At 49.6% G+C, this 23,513-nt stretch overlaps 1 protein-coding gene across 1 annotated transcript in view; it reads left to right on the top strand.

Annotated features, from left to right (window-relative positions):
• The first annotated feature begins 298 nt into the window (after positions 1 to 298).
• Positions 299 to 23,513, top strand: part of WWC1 (WW and C2 domain containing 1) — a 127,206-nt gene continuing 103,991 nt past the window's right edge. The window contains exon 1 of the mRNA XM_033096266.1: positions 299 to 625. Coding sequence (XP_032952157.1) covers positions 507 to 625 — 119 coding nt within the window. The 5' untranslated portion in view covers positions 299 to 506. The remainder of the gene's footprint in view (positions 626 to 23,513) is intronic.

A 23,513-nucleotide genomic window follows, 5' to 3' on the forward strand; every position in this document is an offset into this window, starting at 1 on the left:
GGGGCAGCGCGTTACCTGTACCGCCCTAGCCGCACCTGGCGGAGGCAGAAGTCGCAAACCGTGCGAGCGCAGAACGCGGAGCCGAGAGGAGAAGCCGCACGGGGCTGCGGGGAGGGAGAGGCGGCGGCGGCGAGCGGCGTGGAGGGCGCAGCGCGCCGCGCGGCGGAGGAGGGCAGGCGGCCGCTGCGCTCGGCTCCTTCTGCCCCGCCGGCCCGGCGCGCACCCGGGCCCGCACCGCGCGGCTGCGGGCGCACATGGCCGCGTGAGAGGCCGGCGGCCGGAGGAGCGGGCGGCGCCGGGCTGGGGCCGTGGGATCTCAGGGCCGCATGGACAGCCGCGCCACCCGGGCCAGCCCTCGCTAGGGCCCCCAATCCGCGGACGCCCCCCCCCCCATTATGGTGCCTCGGCGGCCGCCCGGGCCGGGTACAGCCAGCCGGAGCCGCTGAGCCTGGGGCCCCCGCGGCTGCCGGGAGCTGCATGGGGGAGCGCGGGCCGCACTTAGGAAGATGCCCCGGCCGGAGCTGCCCCTGCCGGAGGGCTGGGAGGAGGCGCGCGACTTCGACGGCAAGGTCTACTACATAGACCACACGAGCCGCACCACCAGCTGGATCGACCCGCGGGACAGGTAGGACCCCAGGCGGCCCCCACCCCCCAACCCGGGCCCCCTTCTGTCCCAGGGACCACCAGCCGGGACTGGGCAGGGGATGAGGGAGAGCTCTTCCAGCCTCTTGTGCTTTCTTCAGTTTGTCCCCCCCCGCCTCCGCCGCCCCATCCCCTTCTGGAGCGCTGCTCCTGTCCCTGTGAGCTGCTGGGAGGAGGGGACGGCCAGTGAGTTGTCCCAAGCTGCCCCCTCTGCCATCCCTGGATGGAGGACTTAGGCCCCAGCCGGCACCTGCCCAGAGTTTTGACCTTAAGCTCTAGCCCCGCCCCCCGCCCCCTTTAGAAAGAGTAGTCGGCCGGGGGCGCGGGGAGCGACCTAGCGGAGTGATGCTGGGGCTTCCCGGGGGAGGCTTTCCCCAGCAACCCCAGGGGAGAGCGGCGAGGGGGGATGCGGAAGCATCTGGTTTAGAGGGGGTGGTAGGACCCCAGGATTCAGTGGGAGACTGCTGGAGGAAGGACACTACGCGGAGGGAAAGGCTGCCTGGAGTGTGATTTTTGACAGGTGACTTGGAGGCTCTGAGAAGAGTACTGGAGCAGCCGAGGTGGGGTGGGGAGAGGCCTGGAGGCGGGAGTGGGAAGGAAAGGAAGGAGCTAGGGAGGGCTGATGGAGAGACTGGTTCCCCAAGAATCCCACAGCAACTTGGAAGCTGTTAGGGTGTCGATGGGGTGAGAGGCCTCTGGCAAAGCCCAGCCCATCGCCTCTTTCTCCTGCCTTTCTTCCCCCGGGGACCGGGCTCCTCAGTTCTGCACCAGCACGCTCTGACCTTGATGGCCACCACGCCGGCTGTAGCACGGGATTTTTATTCATTTTTTTGCTGAGGCAGGTGGAGTCTGAGATGGCTGGTGTGGCTCTTAGCTTCCAGACTTTCTCCGGGTTTCCACTGGTTGGGATTTCTTTGCACACACGCACTTCCTCCCCGTGTATGTGTGCGGGGGAAGGGAGGACCACCTTCTGGGGTAGCTTTGTTGTCCTTTGCCCCTGCGGTCTGTGGTCAGAGTGGCTTAGGAATGTGACATTTTCACCTGGTCATTGTGACCTTGGGTGTCAGGTGACTGTAAAGCAATGGAGGTGAATTTTTTGGACCCTTCATCTTGCAGGAGTTGGGATGGAGGTCCCACAAGTCCAGAATGGGTGTGTAGCAAGGGGAGGGGTGAGAAACAGAAAAGCGAAAGATGTGAATTGAGATTTCCAGTAGTTTCTGTAAGCGTTTAAATTCGTTCAACATTTACTGGGTTCCTCTATGCTCAGAACCATGATGACTGTCTCATTAAAGTAAATCTGGAAGAGAACATTTCAATGCTAGAAAGCGTCCCTCAGGCAAGCTGCCTTTACCTCTGAGCCTCAGTTTCCCTATTTGTGAGACTAATGGTTAGCTTGGAAGGGGAGGCGTAAAAGTGGAACTTTTAAAAGCGGGGAAGGACGTAGAAGATCTGAGTCCGACTCCTGTTTTCAAACAATAGAAGACTTGAGGCCCGGAGGTGTGATTTGCTGGTTTTGATCCTTCCACTGCCCTGCCATATGCCAGCTCCGAAGGTCTAACCTAACGTGTTCTGACTCACTCGCCTTCGCCACCTACCTCGGGGTCAGTTGTCCCAGGGACTCTGTTACTGTGTGGGTGAACGGGGCAGCCCATCGTCCTCTCCTAGAACAGATACAAGTTCAAGCTTCTGTGTCCTCCCCCAGTTTAGCTTCCTGAGGAAGAAGTGCTGGCAGCAGCAGGACGTCAGAGGTGGACAGCCTCATACCTGCGCTGCGGAGCACCCCAGGTCATGCATCTGCGGACTTTTCTGGGGCTCTGAGAGGATAACACAGCTGCCAAAAGCTTGTCAAACAACAGTGATTCTTTACCCTTGGAAGAGGGGCCAGCAGTATAGCTTCCATGGAAAACCGACTGGGCTAGAGCATAATTTCCCAAATTTTAGTATTACGGGAATCATCTTCATTACTTTTTGCCACATCCACCTATGCTATTGCTTACGTGACACTTGATTTTAAATCAACTCAATTAGAAATTTTTTTACCACTTTCACAAATGGAAAGCTAGCAATATCTGTTGCCATAAATAGAAAGGATCCTTAAAACTACAGTGGAGGAAATAAAACAACCCAGTGCCATTATATTTTAGCTCAATACTTTGACCTGCCCCCGGCCCTAGCAACAGGCCTGTGCAGCCTTTGTTTTTAGACAGATTGGCAAGCAATGGAGAGGGATTAAAACCGTACTGGTGCTTAATGGAGCTGCTCTCTTCTTCACCTTGCAAGCCTTGGGTTTTGTACCTCCCGGTCATCTCACGTGCATTGGGCTGGTGTGAGCCCCTGAGGTTGGGGTGCTGAGTGCAACCCTGGGGTCACTGTTGTGGTGGGCCAAATTTGGAAGTTTTGGGAAAGAGCTGAGCAGAGGGCATCCACTCGTGGCTCTCTGGAATTTCCCTCCTGCACACCCTGGTAGGGATTTCAGCCTTCTAGTCCTGCCTGGGTGGCCTCAGGCAAATTGCTTGAGCTCTCTGAGGTGTAAGTGCTTCATTGGTGAGAGAAGAGAGTTGATGAGATGGCCCCTAAGGACGCTGCCAGCTCTCAGATATGATTTCAGACCCCTAGGCCTCTCTTTCCCCTGCTTCACTCCATGGCAGAATTTGAGAGGTGGGCAGGTGGAGGGTGATGGTGCTTTTAAAAACACCATCACCAAAACATTTAACAAAATTACAAAGAGCCAGACTCCTTCTTTAGGGTGTTGGAGGAGAGAAATTCTGCTAAGGTAGTTACATCTCTGTGACTGGTTAATGCTGTGAGACAAAAAAATCATACAAAAAACTTCTACTCGTTTCAGTGTGTGTGTGTTTGCATTTGTCTTGGCTTTTTCCTTACCTGAATCGAGGAGATGCCTGCCCATTGCCCTGAATTTAAAAGAAGTAAGTCAAATGGTCTTTCAGTCAAAAAAGTGATTTCTTAGCCACCAGAACAAAATAGTGTCTCGGGTTACCAACCCTGAAGAATGTCTTGGCACATTCCTGCCTCTGGGGCTGTGCTCTTTTGTGTGCTGTCCGGCCTGAGGCTGCTGGGGGTAGGGAATTCAGTTTTCAGCTTTCTCTTTCACCAGGAGGTTGGAAGAGCAGCCAGGCAGCTGGCCTTGCCAACTTTCTCCCCTTCTCACCCAGGGCAAGACTGGGAGGCTGGAATTCCTGAGGATGGTTGTCCCAACAACCGGAGAGGGTCCAGTGGGCAGCTTAAGCTCTGCCTACTGGGCCAAAGGCTCCAGCAACACCAGGGGCTGGCTCTTTCTGAGGCAAGGCCGGTCTGGGAGGGTGACCGTCCATGGGGCATCAGGTGCAGCCCCATGCAGAGGTGTTTCTTTAGCAGAATAACTCCCGAAGGTCCTGTGTCCTGCCTGTATTTGACTTACTGGTATGCAAAAAACAAATATGCTGATTATTCTCTAAAGAAGAATGGATTGTCAGAGCTGGCCTTGCCAGGAGAGGTTCCTGCAGCCTAATTCCTGTTTATTCTGTGGTTTGTGGTTAGACCTTCTTGGAGGAACCAGTTGGAAACTCGGGGCACGGTTTTGGGGTCTGTGTGATAAGTACCTGAGGCCCACATGGCTGAGAGGCCATGTTGAGAGGACTCAGCAACTTCTCTCCTAACTTGAGGAAGAACTTGAGCTAACTCTGTTTTTGCAGAAATAATGTGTGTTGTGGGCAGTTGGGTGTACAGCACTCCAAAGCTCTTAACCTCCTCTGGTCACAGACCCTTATGAGAGTCTGACACAAACATGAAGGACGCTTCCCAAAGAAAAGTGCGAACACAGTTTTTGGCACATAATTTCAGGGGGCTCATGGACCCCAGGTTCTTCAGCCCTGCCACAGGTTAACTTGTCACTAGCTATACCCCCTCCTGTTCAGCTAGGTAGGAAGGAAATAGTGAGTGAGCATTTGCTGCACTCAGGCTGTCTGCAAAGAGCTTTACATGGGTGGTTTCTTTTAATCCCCCTAACAACGCTGGGATAGGTGGTTATCTGCCTGGGGCTCAGGGGGCTGCGTTTGGTGAAGCCGCTCAGCTTTTGTGGATCTGAGTGCGAATGAAGGCACTCTGAGTCCAGAGTGCACATTTCTAATCGCTGCACCACTCAGCTGCCAGCTGCATTAAGCTGCTGAATCAAGACCTCTGCTGCACTGCCGAAGGAATTCGGCTTTGGGGAATGGAGCTGGGGCAGGCGTGATTTTACTTACCTGCAGCCATTCTGGCGTGGAGGCCATGGTTAACCAGAGAGCAGGTGGGGACAGTGATGAGAGGGTGAGCCTTCGCATCCCGGCGTCTTGGTTCTGCTACTTGCTACCTGAGTGACCTTGGCAACTTACATATTTTCTCTGAGCCTTGGTTTTGTCTTCTCTGGGATGGGGAGATGCACGTAAGCTGGTAAGGGCAGGTCTGAGCGTGAAATCAGCTAAGTCAGGTAGGGCAGCTAGCTAGCACAGAGCCAGACACGCTGGAGACTCTTGGAAATGCCAGTTCTTTTAGCTTTTACTAGAAGTACCTGCGAAACACTTACGTCAAATGGAGACTGAGTCTCTGTCCAGCTCTGTAGCAATTGTCAGTCAAGATGGACCTTTCTGGTCACGTAATCCAGCATTCTCATTTTATGGGTGAAACTGAGACTCAGAGACAAGTGACTTGCCCAAGCCCACACAGCAAATAAATGTCCACCTTGAGTTTCTAGTACAGGTCTCCTTTCCTCTTTTTTTTTTTTTTTTTTTTTTAATGAAAGCTTGTCCCTAAAAAGAAGATCCAGTTTCTCCTGATCCGTTGTAATAATTTGGGAATATTTATGCTTGTGGTTGAGTTATTCTTCAAAATCCTTTTTCACTGTGGAGACCGGCAAGTTTCTTTCATTGTGTCACAATCATTTGTGCGTTGTGCCACAGGAATTGGTTATGTGTCAAACAGTTAAAGTACCAGCAATTGCTAGTGAGTTACTATTTTTATAATCAATTAAAATGGATTTAAGGTTATTATCAGATTGATGATGTCACTTTCTGCCAATTTACATTTCGACATGCTTTCTTTTGTATTTTTTTTTTTTAAGTGTGTTTTTCCAGGACCCATCAGCTCCAAGTCCAGTAGTTGTTTCAATCTAGTTGTGGAGGGCACAGCTCACAGTGGCCCATATGGGAATCGAACCAGCAACCTTGTTAAGAGTACCGCGCTCTAACCAACTGTGCTAACCGGCCGCCCCTCGACATGCTTTCTTAAGTGGGAGTTATAACCAGCCCTACGAAGAATTTTTCCAAAACCTCTATTCTCTATGCTTCTCCCCTTAATGATCCACTAATACCTATCGATTGGGCCTTTACAAGTTAGTAGAGGGCTTTTCTTCTTTTTTGAACACTTGAGTTTAAGATCCACACATTCCATGGGAGTCTACGATGCATGAGAATATCATGCCAATTATAAGGAAAAAATAAGATTAAAAAGCAGGAGTATAGATAACAGGAAGAAATAAGAGACTTTGGAACCCATAAATGAATAAAATAATAATAAATGCTAACATCTGAATATTTACTCCGTGCTGCACAGTGTTTTATATTATCTCATTTAATCCTTCTGCCAATTCTACGAGATAAGTACTATTATTTCCATCTTCAGATGAGGAAACTGAGACTTAGAAAGGTTAGGTAATTTGCTCAAGGTCACCGGTAGGTGATTCACCCAGGATTGGAACTCAGGTAGTTAGACTCCTCTAACTCCACGCTCATATTGGCTGTAGCATTTCTGGGCTCCAGAGTGTCCTGTTGGCAAGTCGGGCTTGAGAGTTACCATTTAGTCCTCAACTGAGGCAAACCTGCTGTGGATCTCAGGGAGAGATGTGGCAGAGGAGATCTTGAACAGAGAAACCAGTGAGATCCACGTGGTAGGTTAGGAGACTGCTGGGCACACACTCAACCTTCTGGGAGTGTCCAGCTAAACCAGAGCTCTGGGAGGCAGAGAACAGAGATAGATGGAGGAGAGAGACTCTGAAGGATGCAGTGTGTGTAGAGAGTTCAAAGTTATCTCCAAGTCCCTTGAATAAATGCTCCCAACGGCCAGAGATTAGTAGCCAAGGAAGCTGCTCTCTGTCACCACCCCTCCTGCTTCCGGCCTAACCAAACTGACCTGGTTCTGCAATCCCCAGGGACCTCAGGTAGCTGGGAAACACTGCTCTTTTGAAGAGAAGAGAATCAGGTTGCCTTAGTTACTGGGAAGGTTGGAAGGCCAAGCTCAGGTGCATGTAAGGAGAGCAAGGCTAGAGTAAGTGGCAGTTGGAGGTGGCTGTGGTTCGGGTTGCTGCAGAGCTCCTGGGTGGAAGAAGCCTTGGTCAGGTTTTGATGTCACCTGCAAGGGAGGAGGGGGTGTGTGCCCACCTTGTGGCAGTTGGCTGTCCCGTGCTGAGTCAGGAGCTCTCTCCTGCCTGCAGGTGATGAGGTCCCCCAGCTCAGCAAGGGGCCCCGGATGAGAGAAAGCCACTTCTTTTGTGAGAAATGGCTTGGGTGACATCTCCCAGGATTTCCACTGGGACAGAGCTGAGAGCTGGATCTGGGCTGCGTCCGTGTGGAAACTTCCCACCAGAGAGGGCCAGCCGGCTGTACAACTCTTAGGGACAACAGCGAAAGGCTCTGCTGCTGACAGACTTTTCGGCCTCCTTGAATCCCGGTCTCGGAGTGAGCTAAAAGAAGGGAAAACTCAGAAACTGGATACAGTGGTGTTTTGTTATTGAACCTTCACCAGCAGGCCATTAAGCCTCCAGCTCCTGAGCAGAAAACCTGTTGCCAAAATATGGGGGGAGACTGAGGAGGGGACAGTCACTGTTGCTGTGTAGAGAGGACATGGAACATTCTATAAAGATGCTGGACAGGGAAGAGAGGGTGGAGTAGAGTGGGAAGGAGGGGAAAAAGGACAAGTACAGTGGGTCCCATGCCCCCCTCCCCCCATTTCCTTCTCAGTGTTTCTACCCGTGACATCTCACCATTGGGAAGAAATGGGATCTTTCAGTTTCAAATGTCTGCCTAAGCAAAAGGCCCGGGGCTTAAGTTCTCATTCAGTGATCAGCCAGAAAAAAGATGAAGCTGCATCGAGATTAGGGATACGTTTGTTGGCTTTTTTCTTCCCCCTCTCCATTTATCACTCTCTGGCAGCCGGGACACCAGGCCAACGGCAGCTGCTGACTTTCCCCAGCCGGCTGCCTGCTGTCGCTGGGCCTGGTTCAGTGGCAGCCCGGCTGGCTGTCCCCACGCTGGCTTCTTCCCCGCCCAGTGGCAGTTACTCATTCGATGCGTCACTGGGGCAGCCCTTAGGATCCACTGACTGGTACCTGAGTTGGAAGAGTAAAAGTATCAAGATACAGGCATCAGGTGGCTGCTAGGATGAGATGACCCTGGGACAGCCTTCCAATCCTGCATCTGTCGTGGCTTTTCTTGGATAGCAAGGGCTCTGTGAGCCTGTCATTGTGTATTTCCAGGAATTTCTGACAAGCGCGTTGTTTGTCTCTGTGTCACTAACAATGAGAACAATAAGAGGCCCCTGGGAGGGAAGTGGATCGTCGTAATAATCTTCAATCATCTTGATCTAGCGCCTGTCGGGTGCCAAGCACTGTTGCTTATTGCGTTTTTCTGGCATTTTGCAAATGGGGAAATGGAGGCTGAGAATGGTCAAGTGACAAACTCAAGGTCATACAGGTAGAAAGAGGCAGAGTTGGAATCTGAGTCTAGGTCTGTCTGATTTCAAAGCCTCTCTGTACCACTGCATTGTCTTTCAGTGAATTTGGAGAGAGAAAGGGGCAGCAAGGGGAAAGGGACCTTTTAACTACAGAGAAATAAACAGAAACACACCTATTAGCATACATACCTTGTTCACTGTGGAGTAAAATGTTTATGGGGTTCCAGACAAACGTTGGTTTGACATACCGCACTATCTTCAGAGGACACCAAGTCAAGTCCTGGCTCTGCTATTTACATAGTAAGTGACCTTGAATAAGTCCCTTCTCCTTGGCTGTGTGAAACGAGTAAGAGTAGGACCTGCCTACCCCCGAGGCAGTGGTGAGAATGAAATGGGCACCAGACACGTCAAGTCTTAGCCCAATGCCTGGTGCACACCAGGCTTTCCGATGCGAGCAGTGACGCGTTAGGCTCCTTTACCCCCCATGCGTTGGTCGAGGAGCTGGGACCATTGCTCCCTCCTCACCAGCTCAGGTCTCTTCCTGGTAAGCCACTGGTGACATCAGCGCTTGCATGTCACCTTGGCAGCACTCGTTGCATAAATAAGTCAATAAATTCTTTTCCCCCAGTCTTATCGGAGGCAAGCCCTTCTTAGGAATTTCTGGGGTGAAGTGACTCTAGCCAGTGACCTGGCAGCAGGGCTGTATGTGCAGCAGCGGTGATGAACCACAGTTGTCATGGCAGAGCTAAGAAGGCTGAGGCAGAAACCAGAGGTCTCTGGAATTCATGTGGAGCTGCTTTGATACCATGTCCCTTCACTCTGGAAGTCGTCCCCCCGTCCCCACACACACCCAGTTGAGAACCTGCTGATTTTAGCATGGTGATGGCACAGAAAAGCACTGGTTTTTATCTCTTCCCACCCAGTGGGGCCTGGCCATTCATTCAGCAGGTATTTATTGAGTGCCCCCTGGGCTCCAGGCTCCATTGCCAGTGCTGAGGATCAGAGCAAAGTTCTTGCTGCCACAGGTGTACCCTTGGGCGAGGGACATGGACAAACAGTTAAACAGATAAATTGCACTAGGACGGGGGCTTGGTGTTCTCTAGAATCCCTTAGGAAGGTGTGTGTGGGGGGGTGGATGTGTCTGTGACACCTGTTGGCAGTTGTGGTGTGAACTTACATTTGGAGCTGGGAGACCTTTGTGCCGAGATAGGGTGTTACCGAGAGCCTGCTATGATGAGCTGGGCGCTGGATATGCAGGGTGGGACAGGACAGACATTCCCCAACTCAGAGCCTTTCCTACAGATCAGTGTGAGACAGAGCCATCAAGCTGTGCAGCTATAGTATAAATGCCAGGTTCTCTGAATCTCGGTTTCCTTCCTCTCCCGTTTCATCTGGACTCATCCAGTCCTTTGAAAGTATTGAATGCCTGTAAATGGGTAGTGTCTGTAATATGCCAGGGATTGTGCCAGCCCTGGGGCTTCCGCAGTGATTAAACCAATAGAAATCCTGTCCTAGTGGAGTTTACATTCTAAAGGCACGGTTGTCAAATTGGGGGAAGCATCAGAAATGCTCCCCCCTCCCCAGAGCTGGTTAACCCCACTCCTACCTCCAGTTTGTCTGTATGGCTGCTGTGGGTTTGGAAATTTGCATTCCCAACAGGTCCCAGTTGATTCATTGAATCTTCACAATAACTTGGGAGGGGGTACCGTATTATCCCTGTTTTACAGTCGGGGAAACTGAAGAAGGCAAGTGAGGTAACTTGATTCTCCCTCTTACTCGCATGCTAAGAGAGCTGAAGGACGGGTTTCCTGAGGATTGCTAAGGGCGTACCATTGTTCTTCTGGAGGGTGGGGGGATCCAGAAAGGTTTTCTCCATTGTGAAATAAACCACTGAGAAGCAGGAGGTCTGAGGGGACTCCAGAAGCCACAAGGACATTCTCTTTACCTTGGAATGTCCAGAATTACATATCCTTGGTCACGAGAGGATCCACGGAAACACTCCCTCCTGTTTGTCAATGGCGCTGACACTCGTGCTGAGCTGCTCTTCAGAGGAAGGGTCCCTGGGCCCCTTCAGCCCTGGGAACTTCCGCCCCCCCCCCACCGTCCTCATCAGCTCTAGGAGGTGCAGCGACCCCGTGGGGAAGAGGCAAGTCCCTCCTCTGTCCCCTTCTCGCTGAGCCCTCAGCAGCCCCCTAGGGCGGCAGCGTCCCTGACTGCTCTCCTTGACCGTGACTTGGGTTTTACCGTCTGGCCTTCCCACTGGCTAGTCCTGTGACCGTGGTTACATTACTGAACCTTCCAGAGCCTCAGTTTCTTCACTGGCAAAATGAGAATTAATTAAAGCCTGGCTCCTAGGGTGGGTCGGAAGGAATCAAGTTTGAGGTCTCTGGTTATATTCAAATTCCGCTGTCCAGACCATTCTAACTGCAGCCTCGACAGCTTTATCCGTAGTTACATAGTTCCTGCTCAGTTTTTATATTTTTGAAAGCCACATTTTTGGGGGACACAAGCCATTTTCGTGTTTCTCTGGAAAAACCGATCCTACTGAAACAGATAGCCATATTCTCAGTCAACAATGCTGTTTGCCAACAGGAATATTAAGAGGTATCGTAACAGCTCGAGGAGTTTCAAAGCCAGCTTGGTGTACTTCCATTGCTGACATGAAACATTTGCCGACAGCCAGTGGAGAACCCTGGAGGTTTCTTCAGCCTTCTTCTTGGTCACTGCGCCCACGTGGTTCTCCGCATGTGGTCCCAGCCCAGCACATTGCCTTACCTGGGAACTTGTTAGAAACTCCGGTTTTCATATCCCACCTTAGACATAACTGAATCAGAAACTGGGGGGTGGAGCCCTCCAGGTGACTCTGCTGCCCCGTCAAGTCTGGGAACCACCGGCCAAGTGTTTGTAGCCAGAATGACCTCTGAAAGCCGGTTAGTGGTTGCAGGCAAAAACTAGCCAGGTTTGAAGAACCTACTGAGCACACATAGATGCGGCCAGTTGAAATGGTCTTCACTGGCTTATGAACATTTTAATGTCATCCCAAACCCTTGCTGTCCAAGCTGGACCAATTCTCTCCCTTCAACAGGCCCCACCATCACTTGACATCTTATTTGCATTAAGACTCAGCTCACAAACAAAGTTTAGAAAGGCCTTCCCACCTCCTTAGCCTGGGTTCCATGGCACCTTATGCTGTACTATAGTAGGGCAGCTCCCTACTATACTATGTATATACTATGTACTATGGCGGGCGCGCAGTAGGAGCTCCTAAGCCAGGAAATGAATGCGCCCCAGTTGGGAGTTTGGGATTGTGTTTCTGGCCCTTCCCCATAGCAGCAATCACTTGCCTTTCCTGAGTCCTAGGCTCCCTGGCTCTCCACTGGCGGACAATGACCTTTGACCTCCTTTGACCTTTGACCTCCTTTCCATGGCAGAGACTAGGCGGTTGTGTTTGGAGTGAGTGCTTCTCAAGTTCAGGTGTACATTGGACTTACCCGAGGGGAGTGCTGGAAATACTCATGCCCGACCCACTCCCAGAGATTGTGGTTTAATTCGCCTGCAGTTTGGCCTGAACATGGGATTTCTAGAAGTTCCCCAGTCGATTGTGGGGCACAGCCAGGTTGGAGAAGATCTCCTTCCTCAAAATGCTTGTAGAGGTTGAATGAGATTATGCAAACGTACCTTGTAAAGGGCTTTAAAATTTAAGATGTATACAGTTCTGCGTAGGAAAATTGAGTTCCTTCAGGAAGTATTAAAAAAGTTTGTGTGTGGGGAGAAGTAGATATTGGGGGGCCATCAGGCCCCTTGCTATCTAGTAATTTCCCCTCTTCTGTACCTGCCTTGCTATTTCTTTCCTGATGTGTTAAGTATCAAAGAGATTTGGGCTCATCTCTGCCTTAATGTGAAAATCTTTCAACTCCCATTGTATCAGGAATGCTTTTATATAAATTGGTCTCAGCTACTTTAGAGTTGTGGGCCTGGGGGTTGGGCCTCTCAGCTGCTGTCTGCCCTTTGCAGAACCTGGTGTGGATTCCATGCACACGTCTCTGTCCTTGAGACCACAAGGGAGTGGGGAGTGCAGATGTTGTCATATAGATCATATTCTGTGCATAGGAACTGATCATAGCAAACACTGATTCAGACTTTAGATTGTGCCAAGATCTGACCCGTGTCCTTTGAACGTATCGTCGGGTTTAATTCTCATAGCAAGCCTATGAAGTAAGCACTGTTACCATCTCCGTTCTGCTGATGGGGAAACTGAGGCCGAGAGAGTTGAAAACTTGCCCATGATTGCACCGCTGACAAGGAATGGCACTGGGGTGTGAGCCCAGTCTGTCTGCCCTTTACAGTGCATGTCCTTCACCTTCCTGGAGGTCAGACCAGGCTGCCCAGGAGAGCAACACTGACTTATTCCTGGTAATGCAGACCAGAGTCCATTTCACTACTGTGATTCCTGCAGTGGCAACTTCTCCCAGTGGCTCAGGCTCTGTCTGGAGAGCCAGACCTTTCTGTTTGCTCTCCTCCTGTTTTAGCAGATGTCCCTCTCTTGATGAGCAGAGGGCGTGAGCTCTTTTTCTGCGTACACGCGTTTTCTCAAAATCCCTCCAAGGACTGAGTCCCCTGACCACACCCCCTTTCCATGGTGGTGATCAGCATCTCTGCCTCGTCCTCCTTCCACACTGTTCTGCACAAGGGAGCCCCATCTCTTGTTACCCTGACATGAAAGGCTTAGCAGAATCAAGTTCCCTTTGCACGCTGGTGTTGGAGCAGCATACGGGCTTGGTCTGCAGCATTGTTGCTTGCCCAATAGACCATTCTTCAGGATGTTTGTTCTGGGCTCACTAGAAGCCAGATGGGTCATCTGAGACCTGAGGTGGCCCTAGCTGTGCACGAATTACCTTCCGTTGCAATTGGGTCGGACTGACACCAAAGAACGACCTTCCCTTGGTACCGTTTGGTTCTTGGTGGGAGCTGTGCTAGGAAAGGGGTACAGCAGAGAACAAAGACATTGTTCCGCAGGGAGCTTACCGACAAATAATAAAGACATAAACAAAATAATTACAGATTAGGAAAATGGAGAGGATGCCGAATTAGAAATAACAGGCCTTGTGAGTGACACCAAAGATCAAACTACGTTATAAAGTTCCGTCGTCAGAGAAACTGAATTTGCTTTTAATTTTAAATAAGATACCTTTATAGTGATCACCTCTCTACATCTGCAGGAAGATTGTCTTAGTTCCAGTCAGGAGATCGTGGCACCCACCGTAGTGGCAACAAGCAGTGCTGACCTGGACAGAGTTGTTTTTTTTAACTTTGGCAAGGAGCTCTGTTCCCCCCCAAGCAGCGTGATCTGTGACCACAAACATCGGAGCCTCCTTAGAGAGTGGCTGAAATGCAGATTTCCCAGCCAGGCTTCAGTGGACATCAGAACCTCTAGATGGGGTGAAATGCAGGCTCCATGTTTGTAAAAAGAACCCCGAAGTGATTTTGACACCATCTTATGTTTGAGAACCACTGATGGAGGGAATAGACGTGTCACACATTGCAAATCATTCTAAAGACCCCGGCCAGGACTCCAGTCCTTTCAGCCTCCTCCACGGCCTGGCCTACTTCTTGGTCCTCACAACAAAAAAAGTCTCTTCCTTTCTCTAGGCATCCATGGATTTTTCTCCACGGTGCTCAGGTGTTCCTTCTCCAGGAATAGCCTTCAGCCTTTACGCCCCTTTCTCTGAAGAGCTCGGATCAGTTCCATACCCAGTGCTTCCACCGCCCCTGTTCAGACTTCACCCTCCATCCTTCTCCTCCCTCACCCACCTTCTGAGCGTAGTTCCAGGCTGTCACCGGGAGAGGCACAGTGCCATCTTCCATAACCTTCCTTGGTTTCTGACTGTGTCACCGACCTTCCTTTACTGGCAGTCATTCTTATCCAGGAAAGGAAGGCATTTTGCACCTTCTCCCTCGCAGTGTCCTGTGTCCCCAAGGCTTCACCTGCTCTGCCCATTTCCTGTCTCCCGCTGGACAGCGTGTCTCTGTCCAGGCCAGCACTGCACACTCCCACACATCTAGAACGGGGTCCAGCCTGGGGCTCGAACCAACAGCTTTGCCCCTCGTGCCCAGCCCCACCTGTACCTGTCGACACCCCACCTCCCCCACAGACCATGCGTGATGTCACTTGCTCCACGAGGCCGTCCCTCATCCATGGTCTCCCTCCCTGCTCCTGGCTCGAGGTGATCTACGTTAAGTCAGGCCTGTTCTGGTCAAACCACCAGAGGCCCACACAGCGGTGGCTCTAGATAGAGGCTGCTGTGAAGTTGGAGATTTCACAGGAATCTAAAAAAAAGCATCGTGGCCCCCATTGCTGCGCAGGTGGGAGCTGCCGCTGGAGGCCACGAGGACCCGAGGCAGCAGCGTCTCCGTGCACCTCCCTCTATTCCCGTCTGTTTCCCCACCCCCATCGTGGTTTCCTCCAGAAGCTTACAAACAAACTACAGCAGATCTAAACTTTGTTCATCCATTTGTGAACCCTGTTATGAGTCAGTTCTGTCTCCATTGGGCAGGCTGCTTAATCTCTTTGAGCCTCAGTTTCCTCATTCTGTATGAATAAGGCTAAGAGTAATTAAATGACAGCCAAGATTTGATTGAGCGCCAAGCACTGCTCTCCATGTTTTATATGTATTAGCTCAACTGCCTGTCACACCGACCTTCTGTTACTGTGCCTAGTTAGACATGAGGAAGTGAAGGCACAGAGAAGCTAAGTAATTTATCCAAGATCACACAGGTAGAATTCAGACTCAGGCTACCTGGCTCCACAGCTCAGGCTCTTAGACTGCCATCCACTTTGAAGGATTGTCGTGAGAATTACAGCAATGAATTCTCTTGTGTAGGGCACTTAGCAGAGAGCAACGCGCAGAATAAGTACTCAAAAATGTTGACAGGTATGACATCATTACAGCATTAGCTTGCAGGTGACTCCTATGGCCTTCACGACCCCAGCCTATCTCATAACCCTTAGCTCAGCAACCACAGCTAACTCCGTGTCCCCAAATCCAAATTATTGTGACAGATGCTGATTGGGAAAGCTCACAGAGCTGGCCTTGCACTGGATTCACCTGGTACAGGAAACCACGACAGGGGTCGGGGGTCATGTGGTACCCAAAATGGATGGCAGGTGCCCATTCAGGAGAGGCCGTGGGCAGTTGGCCTCCTGAGGTCCTTCTTTCTCCGAACTTCCGGAGTAAAATTGTTCTGAATGCAGTGGCCGTTAGCAGGACCCAGTGATGCTGTGTCTGAGCGCTGTTCGAGTCTGAGCCCTGCTTGTGGCTTCACCCCTGGTGGCAGTCTTCCATTCGCCGTGTGATCCCGACCCTCTTGCTGCTGGAGGTGAGGGCTGTGGACCAGCCTGGTGCATGGGCATGGCCTGGGAGAAAATGCCAGACTCACCAATCGGAACCTGCATTTTAACGAGACTCCCAGTGACTCTTATGTACGTTAAATGTTGAGTGGCACTGACCATTCGCCACTACCTCTGCTCACCCGGCCTTATTGTTTTCTGTCTGTGGCTGACTGCGCCTCTCACCAGCTCTGAGATTGGGCACACCACATAGTTGTCATATTCATAAACAGCAAGTTGTAAACACATTATCAAGGGAAAGGAGCTTCCCTGCCCCTTGCCAGGGCCCCACATGGAATAATAACAATTGAAGCCGGACTGGGGGTTGGTGAAGGGGGCTCAAATGAAAGGGGATCACACCTGCTGAGAAACGGCAGGGTCCTGAGGCCACAGCATGTCCACCTGTAGGGTCAGATGCCAGCGGTCAGAGCAGATGTTGGCTGTGCAGGAAGTCCACCAGGGCACAGAACAGGACCTCGGGGGGCCTGGGGCAGTCAGAAGGTGGGAACCCTTGCAGGAGGGTAGGGCCTGTCGCCTGTAATGCGTAAGGATGACGTGGCCCAGCAGTCACTTGGCAGAGCTCTCACAGGCAGGACTCCATTCCTCAGAGAGCATTGGCAAGAGCAGGACAAGGAGGTCTGGGGTCCCTGATAAGCTTCCCAGGCAGGGGCTTGAGCCAGCAAAATAAATGGCGGGCTCCTTGGAACTAACTGGACGGCAGAAATATTGCCACGAGGGGACGAGCAGAAACAGTGCCTTCAACCGAGGCTTAAGCTGGCTGAGACAGCTGCCCCCCTTGCCCCCCGGCCCTCCAGCAAACCCTGCTCTGAGCTGTAGGGAGCCTGAGTGGGTGGCATTGAGGCTGCAGAGGGCAGGCTCCTGGTGGGGAACCGGTGACCAGAGAGGGGGGAGCCGGCTCCGGCTGCAGAGTAGCTCTGGAAGAGGCCCTGTGGACCGCCTGGCCTTTCCTGGCATGAGGGTGGTGAGGAGGTGTGGCCGGCTTCCAGCAGGCTTTCCCATCCTTGCTCACGGGCTCCGGCTCACCTGTGAACAGTGTTCCGGCATAAGCACGCACCTTGCCTCGACACATTCCCGAGACAACACCCACCACCGTCCTGTGGAACCCAGTGACAGCCCCGCAGCGGGAGCCAGGCTCCTATCACCCTCCCTGCTTTCATTTCCAGTTTGTTTGATGTTGTGTGTATGTCTGTGTAAAATGACTGAAGAACGAGTCATTAGTGAGCTGTCCAAAATTCCTTTGGGGACATTCCAGGAAAATAAACCAATATTCCGTCTAAGCCACAAGTGGCTTCCCCCTCCCTCCCATTCCTTTAAAACAGGATTTCTCAGAGTGTGGTCCACCGGCTTCCTGCATAAAGACTTGTCCAAAGAGCTTGTAAGACACAGATTCCTGGGCCCCCGCCTGAAACCTACCAAATCAGGCTCTCATCAGGGCTTCCAGGAATCTGCATTTTTAATGCTACTCAGAAGATTCTAATATGTCTTAAACTCAAAACTCTCTCCTTCCTCTCACCTATGAGGTGCTTCCTTTCCTTTGCAAACATGTGTGCGCCCTGCCTGCTGATACTTCCTCCCTGGGCTGCTACACCCAGCGAACAGCCACCTCTTCCCGGGAGACTGCCATGTCATCTTTGTCCCAGAGAATGAGGGAGCCAGCTGCGTACCCTTTGACACGAATCTGCCACATAGTTGTCATTTTTCACGTCTGTGTTCTCCACGGAATGGTGAAGTCTCCCCAGGCATAGCACAAAGTTTTGCACATAATCAGTACTAACGAATGAATGAATGAGTGAGTGAATGAATGAATGAATGCAAATGAAGGTGGCTGAGAGGCAACTAGGAAGCTACAAAGTAGAAGAAGATAAGCAAATGCTTCCCAGTAAGAAACTGCCACCTTCCGACTCTTCTCTGGGTCAGTCTGAACTCCTAGGGGAAGCACTGGACCCAAGGACAGTCCAGGGCTTGAAGGAGCAGGGGCACAGCCCACCTGTTTGGGGCTGAGAAGCCCAGCTCTCTATCTACATTTCAGAAAGACAGACGTGGTTTTCCATCCCCGGGCCCAACCCCAAATCCAGGGCGGCTGGAATGCTCCCGCCTCCCCGGGTCAGGCGGGAGGAGGTAAAGGAGAGAGCTGTTGGACCACGTAACTCCCTAGTCCTTTCCCTCAGCATTTCTCAGAGTTTGCTGCCATGATGTTAGTGTGAGGCTCTGCACTGCTATTTGCCAAACCGGTAACGACCGACCCAACCGAAACCACACACCGATCTGAGAAGCCCTGGGCAGGCTGTCTTAATCTTTTGGGGGAAGGGAGAGCCAGGTGCCTGCCATCTGAAGAATGCTGCCCATCGCCTGGCTCTGCAAAACAAAATGCATTTCCTTCTTCTTACCAACTTGAGCACCACAGAAACCTGCTTTTCCAGTCCCGCCAGGGTGCCTCCTCTGATCTTGCTTATCTCTGTGTGGGGGGGAGTGGGGGACCTCTGGGGGCCGATGGTGGGGAGGAGGAAGGGGGCTTTGGAAAGGCTTGACCTAAGGAGACTCTAGGGTCAGTGCAGATTGCTGTGACCGCAGGGGACCTCAGCACAGGAGACAGACTGACCACTTAATGTGTGAGGTCAGGGTGAGGGCAGCCTGCCCTCTCAGTCCCAAGCAGGGTCAGAACCTTCCTTGGTTCTTTGAAAAGAAAGGGTTGGCTGAGTTATTGTCAGAGCAACTGAGGACTCAGTGCAGAGTAGGCCCTCAGCAAATGCTTCTCGAATATGAGCTGGTGAAAGGGGGGCATCCAGTTTTAGTTAAATATGGGCTGTGTCCGAATCTTCCGATGTTGGCTGTAATTCCCTGAGGGAGTCGGGTATTATAAGATTTTAGGTAATTCCTGAGTTTCTCCTGTGCTGTTTTTCACAGGGATGTTATTGCTGAATCCACTCCCTTTTCTCGTCTCATCTCCCCACATTACACGTGGTTTGCTTCCTGAAGGAAGACATTACAGTGTTATCATTTGGTCAGGACTCCATATTCAAAAAAAGGATAAAGTTCCAAAATCTTGTTAGATCCAAAATCCAGCTGGATGCCTGACAGCTGCCATTTCCTGAGGAATTGTACGTGCATTTACTATTTCATTTGTGCTCATCTTCCAGGTGAGGCAGCTGAGGCCCAGAGAGGTTAGGGAATTTGTCAAGTTCACGCAGCAAGCTGGCAAGAAGGTTAGGTGTCGATCCAGAGCTCTCTGGCTCCACAGCCTGAGTGCCTGCCAGTGCTGCATTGGCGCGTTTGATGTAATATTGCGAGCACTCATTGAGTTCTCCACCCTTTCTCAGAGCGTTTTGTGTGGGTCCTGATTGGAGAGTGAGTTAAGCTCTCACAACCTCCGGGGTGCAGTGGCTGCTGGAATCCAGGCTCTGGCAGAAGTTCCGGCCTCCTTCCTAGAGTCTAGATCCCACAGAGCCTGCTCTGTAGTGAGAATGGGAGACGTGGCCCAGTGGCTGGCGGGCAGCATGGCCCTGGGTGCTGAGCAGGTGGGTTGGTGATGACTCACGAGGCGTCTGCTCCCTGTCAGTGCCCAGGCCCCGCCCCCTGCCCAGCCTTCCTCCTACTTCCTCCTTTGCCTCCTGCCCTCTTAGGATCTACAGCTATTTGGAAATGTGAGCACAGGGGCCTTTTCAGAAAGAGTCCTGTTCTCCAGGATCCCCAGTATCCTCCCTGGAAAAGAGAGAGGCAGCATTATGTGGGGAGCATAAGCAAGTGCATGGGAACAGGTTGCATCTGATTGCCAGGCTCCTGGAACGCGTCTCCCCAAGGTCCCCGTTGGCATTCAGGGCCTCTGCCTGCCTTTGTGAGGGGCCACACTGCAGTTCAGTGGTGTGTTATCAGTGCAATGCAATAGCCCAATGACGTCGGGAAAATCCTGCCTTTATGAGGACTTGTTCCTTGACCAGAATGCAGCGATGAGGTGGAAGGGCCTTGTTACACTGTGGCATCCAGTTTTTATTGTGTTACCCTGGGCTTATTGGCCCTTTGTTCCCGTTTTCTTTGACAAAAGAATTTTTTTTTTTTAACTTTCTGATTAGAAATCAGTAGTTTGAGCTTGCTAATCACCTCTTTGGCTTGGCATGCAGACCAAGGAAAGGCCACAGTACTTAATCTATTTTCAAATGTTCTCAGTTCCAGAAGTTCAGAAATGTAGTCAGCACCCTATTACAAAAAGAAAAGAAAAGAAAAGAGTGTAATTCAGGATAATTCCAACTGTAATCATAATAACACACGTTCCAAGGTTTATTACACAGATACTTAGTTTTACTTTACTCTTGTAAAGATTATTTTTAATTGGGGCAAAATATACATGGCATAAAGCTTGCCATTGTAACCATTTTTAAGTGTACAGTTCAGTGGCATTAAGTACATTCACGTTGCTGTGCAGCCAGCCATCACCACCATGAAAGATGAGCTCTTTTCCTCCTGCAAAACTGAAACTCTATACCCGTTAAACACTAAGTCCCATTCTCTCCTCCCCCCAGCCCTTAGCAACCCACCAGCCTACTTTCTGTCTTTACAAATCTGACCACTCCAGGTACCGCATATGAATGGAATCGTACAGTATTTGTCTTTTGTGATTGTCTTGGTTCACTTAGACTAACGTGCTTAAGGTTCAACTATGTTGTAGCTTATGTCAGAATTGCCTTCCTTTTTAGGGCCAAATGATTCTCCATTGTGTGTATAGGCCACATTTTGTTTCTTCACTCATCTCTTCTTGGACAGTTGGCCTGCTTCTATCTGTTGACGCTCTTGAATGATGCCACCATAAACACGGGTGTATAAAATATCTATTCATGTCCCCACTTTTAATTCTTTTGGTTATCTACCCAGAAGTGGAATTGCTGGATCACATGGGAGTTTTATTTTTAATTTTTTGAGGAACAGCTACCCTGTTTTCCACAGTGGCTTCACCACTTTACACTCCCACCAGCAGTGCACAAGTGTTCCAATTTCTGCACACCCTCCCCAACACACCTGTTGTTTTCTGCTTTTTCCTTTTTCTTTTTAGTAGTGACTGTCCTAACGGGTATGAAATGGTTTGTCCTGTGGTTTTGATTTGCATTTCCCTCATGACTAGTTATGTTTAGCATCCACACAGATATTTAAAACAAACAAACAAACACAAAAACACAGCTAACTCCTCATGTCGCTTCAAAAGTAGAGAGGCAATAAAGTGGAACTTCTTTATCATATTAAAAAAAAATGGCTAGTCAGGGTCAGGGAGTGGTGGTTCCATTGTCCCCAGGAACCCAGGTTTCTTATGTCTTTCTGTGCCACCATTCTTAGCATGTGACTTCCATCCTTAAACTTACCTCATAGCCCAACAAAGTTTAAAAAGCTCGAGAGAATTAAATTGATCTGCTAGTAAATTAACTGCTCATCAGGATGAAGTTTAACATTCTTTAAAGAAGAAACATAGAATCCAGATTCTCAACAATTTAGTGTTCACAATGTATAGCACACAGTAGAAAAAGGTATTAAACTTAGGAAGAAAGGCAGTCAATAGAAACGGACTCAGAGATGTCAGAGATGTTGGAATTAGCACAAAATGACTTTAAAATAATTGTCATGTATGTTTAAGGATTTAAAGGAAAATAAATCAGTAGAGAAATGGAACAGAATAAAAATTCTAGATGGAAACTACAGTATTTGAAATGAAATTTTGATAGATGGGTTTAACAGATCAGATGCTGTAAGAAAAAAAGATCACTGAATGTGAAATCAGGGAAGTGGAAACTATTTACACTGAAGCACAGGGAGAAAAAAAAAAACCTGGGAGAAAATAGTCAGGATCTCAGTGATCTGTGGAACATTATTAAGCAGTCTAACAAATGTATATTTGGCTTCTGGAATGGAAAGGAAAGGAGAGAGAGCTATATTGAGAAAGAAAATATATTTGAAGACATAATGGCTGAAAAGTTCCAAAGTTGATGAAAAACATCAACCCACAGATCCAAGAAACTCAACAAATCCCAAGCAAGGTATTCATATGGAAAAACCACACCTAGAGACATCATAGTTAACTTGCTGAAAACTAAAGATAAAGAGAAAAATCCTAAAATCAGCCAGAGAATAAAGACATGTTATATACAGGAGAACAGTGAGAATTACTGCTAACTTCTCATCAGAAACAGTGCAAGCTAAAAGTAATTGAATAATAATCTCTAAGGTGCTCAAAGGGGGTAAAAACTGTCAATCTAGAATTCTATAACCAACAAAATATCCTTTAAAAAATGAGGGCAAAATCAATACATTTTCAGATAAAAGCTGAGAGGAATTCTCATCAGCAGATTTATATGACAGCAAATGTTTATAGAAATTCTTCAGGCTGAAAGAAAATGACATCAGATGGAATCTTGGATCTACCTGAGAAATTAAGACCACTGGTAATACAAAAGACTTAAAATGTTTTTCTTAATTTCTTTAAAAGATAATTGACTGTTTAAAGCAAACACAATATTAGTGTATTGTGTGGGTGAATTTTTTTTTAAGAGGAAAAGAGAATTAAGAAACAGATAATACAGAAAACAACTGGCAAGTTGGTAGACGTCAATCCAGCTATGTTAATAATTCATTAAAAAATGGACCGCACACTCCCATTAAAAGGCAAATACTGTCAGGATGAGGGTGAAAACAAACAAGACAAAAGATTCCCTTTCAATATAAATACACAGGTTAAAAGTCAAAGGATGGGAAAGACATACCATACAAATACTAACCAACCGAAAACTAAGATGGCTATAATGATAACATACATACAAAGTATACTAAAAACAGGAGTATTATCAGATACAGAGGGAGAGCTTTTATAATAACAGGCCGATTCGTCAAACAGACAAAATGATCCTACATGTGTACACACCTAATAGCTGAGTTCAAAATACATGAATAAATGACTGGATCCAGTAGAGCAAGTTTCCCAGCTCTTGCACGGGGAAGGACTGATGGAGGCATTTCCTCATTCCCAGACTGATCTCCTTTGAATCAATGACAGGACAGAAGTGGGCAGAAGCAAGGTGAGCTTCACGGTCTCATTCTGTGCCCACCGGTCTCATTCTGTGCCCACCGCTGTGAGGACTGTGTCCTTCCTATGCCTCTGGGAAGGCAGGCCCTGGGGCTGTCTGACAAGAACCCTTAGGATACTCCTATATCCTCCAGTTCCGCGTAGGATACTCCACCTCTTCTTGCCATCGAGCGTGTTCTGCAACCTGCCAGTCTCACTTGGGATGTCAGCCAGGATGTGGGGTCCTGGTTCCTGAGGTTGGAGAGCTGGGGTCATGGAATGATGGGTGGGGTCAGTGTTTGTCACCGAGAACTTCAGGTGTCCCAGGACACAGGTTAAGGTGGCTGTGTTCACCCTCAGTCTGCCTTCTGCCATTCAGATACTACAAGGGGCTGAGTCAGCCCCAGGTGGGTTGGGGAAGGGGTTGGGGGGTTTTTAAAACAATAATGAAAAGTTGCCTGGAAGAAGAGAGGCGCTTTCCAGATGGGGTGTGCCTGGGTTACAAAGCGTTGCATTGTTTTCAGGCAGTCCCATTAGCTGACAATCCAGCAATGATTGATTGATTCCTTTTAAACTTTTTTACAAATTGTGGTAAAATGCACATACCATAAAATTTACAGTCAAGCATTTTTGAACGTACAGTTCAGTGGTATTAAGTACATTCATATTGCTTATGTAGCCGTCACCGCCATCCGTCTCCAGAACTCTTTTCATCTTGTAAAACTG

This window comes from Rhinolophus ferrumequinum, chromosome 24 (assembly GCF_004115265.2).
Source record: "Rhinolophus ferrumequinum isolate MPI-CBG mRhiFer1 chromosome 24, mRhiFer1_v1.p, whole genome shotgun sequence".
In the NCBI taxonomy this organism is placed as follows: Eukaryota; Metazoa; Chordata; class Mammalia; order Chiroptera; family Rhinolophidae; genus Rhinolophus; species Rhinolophus ferrumequinum.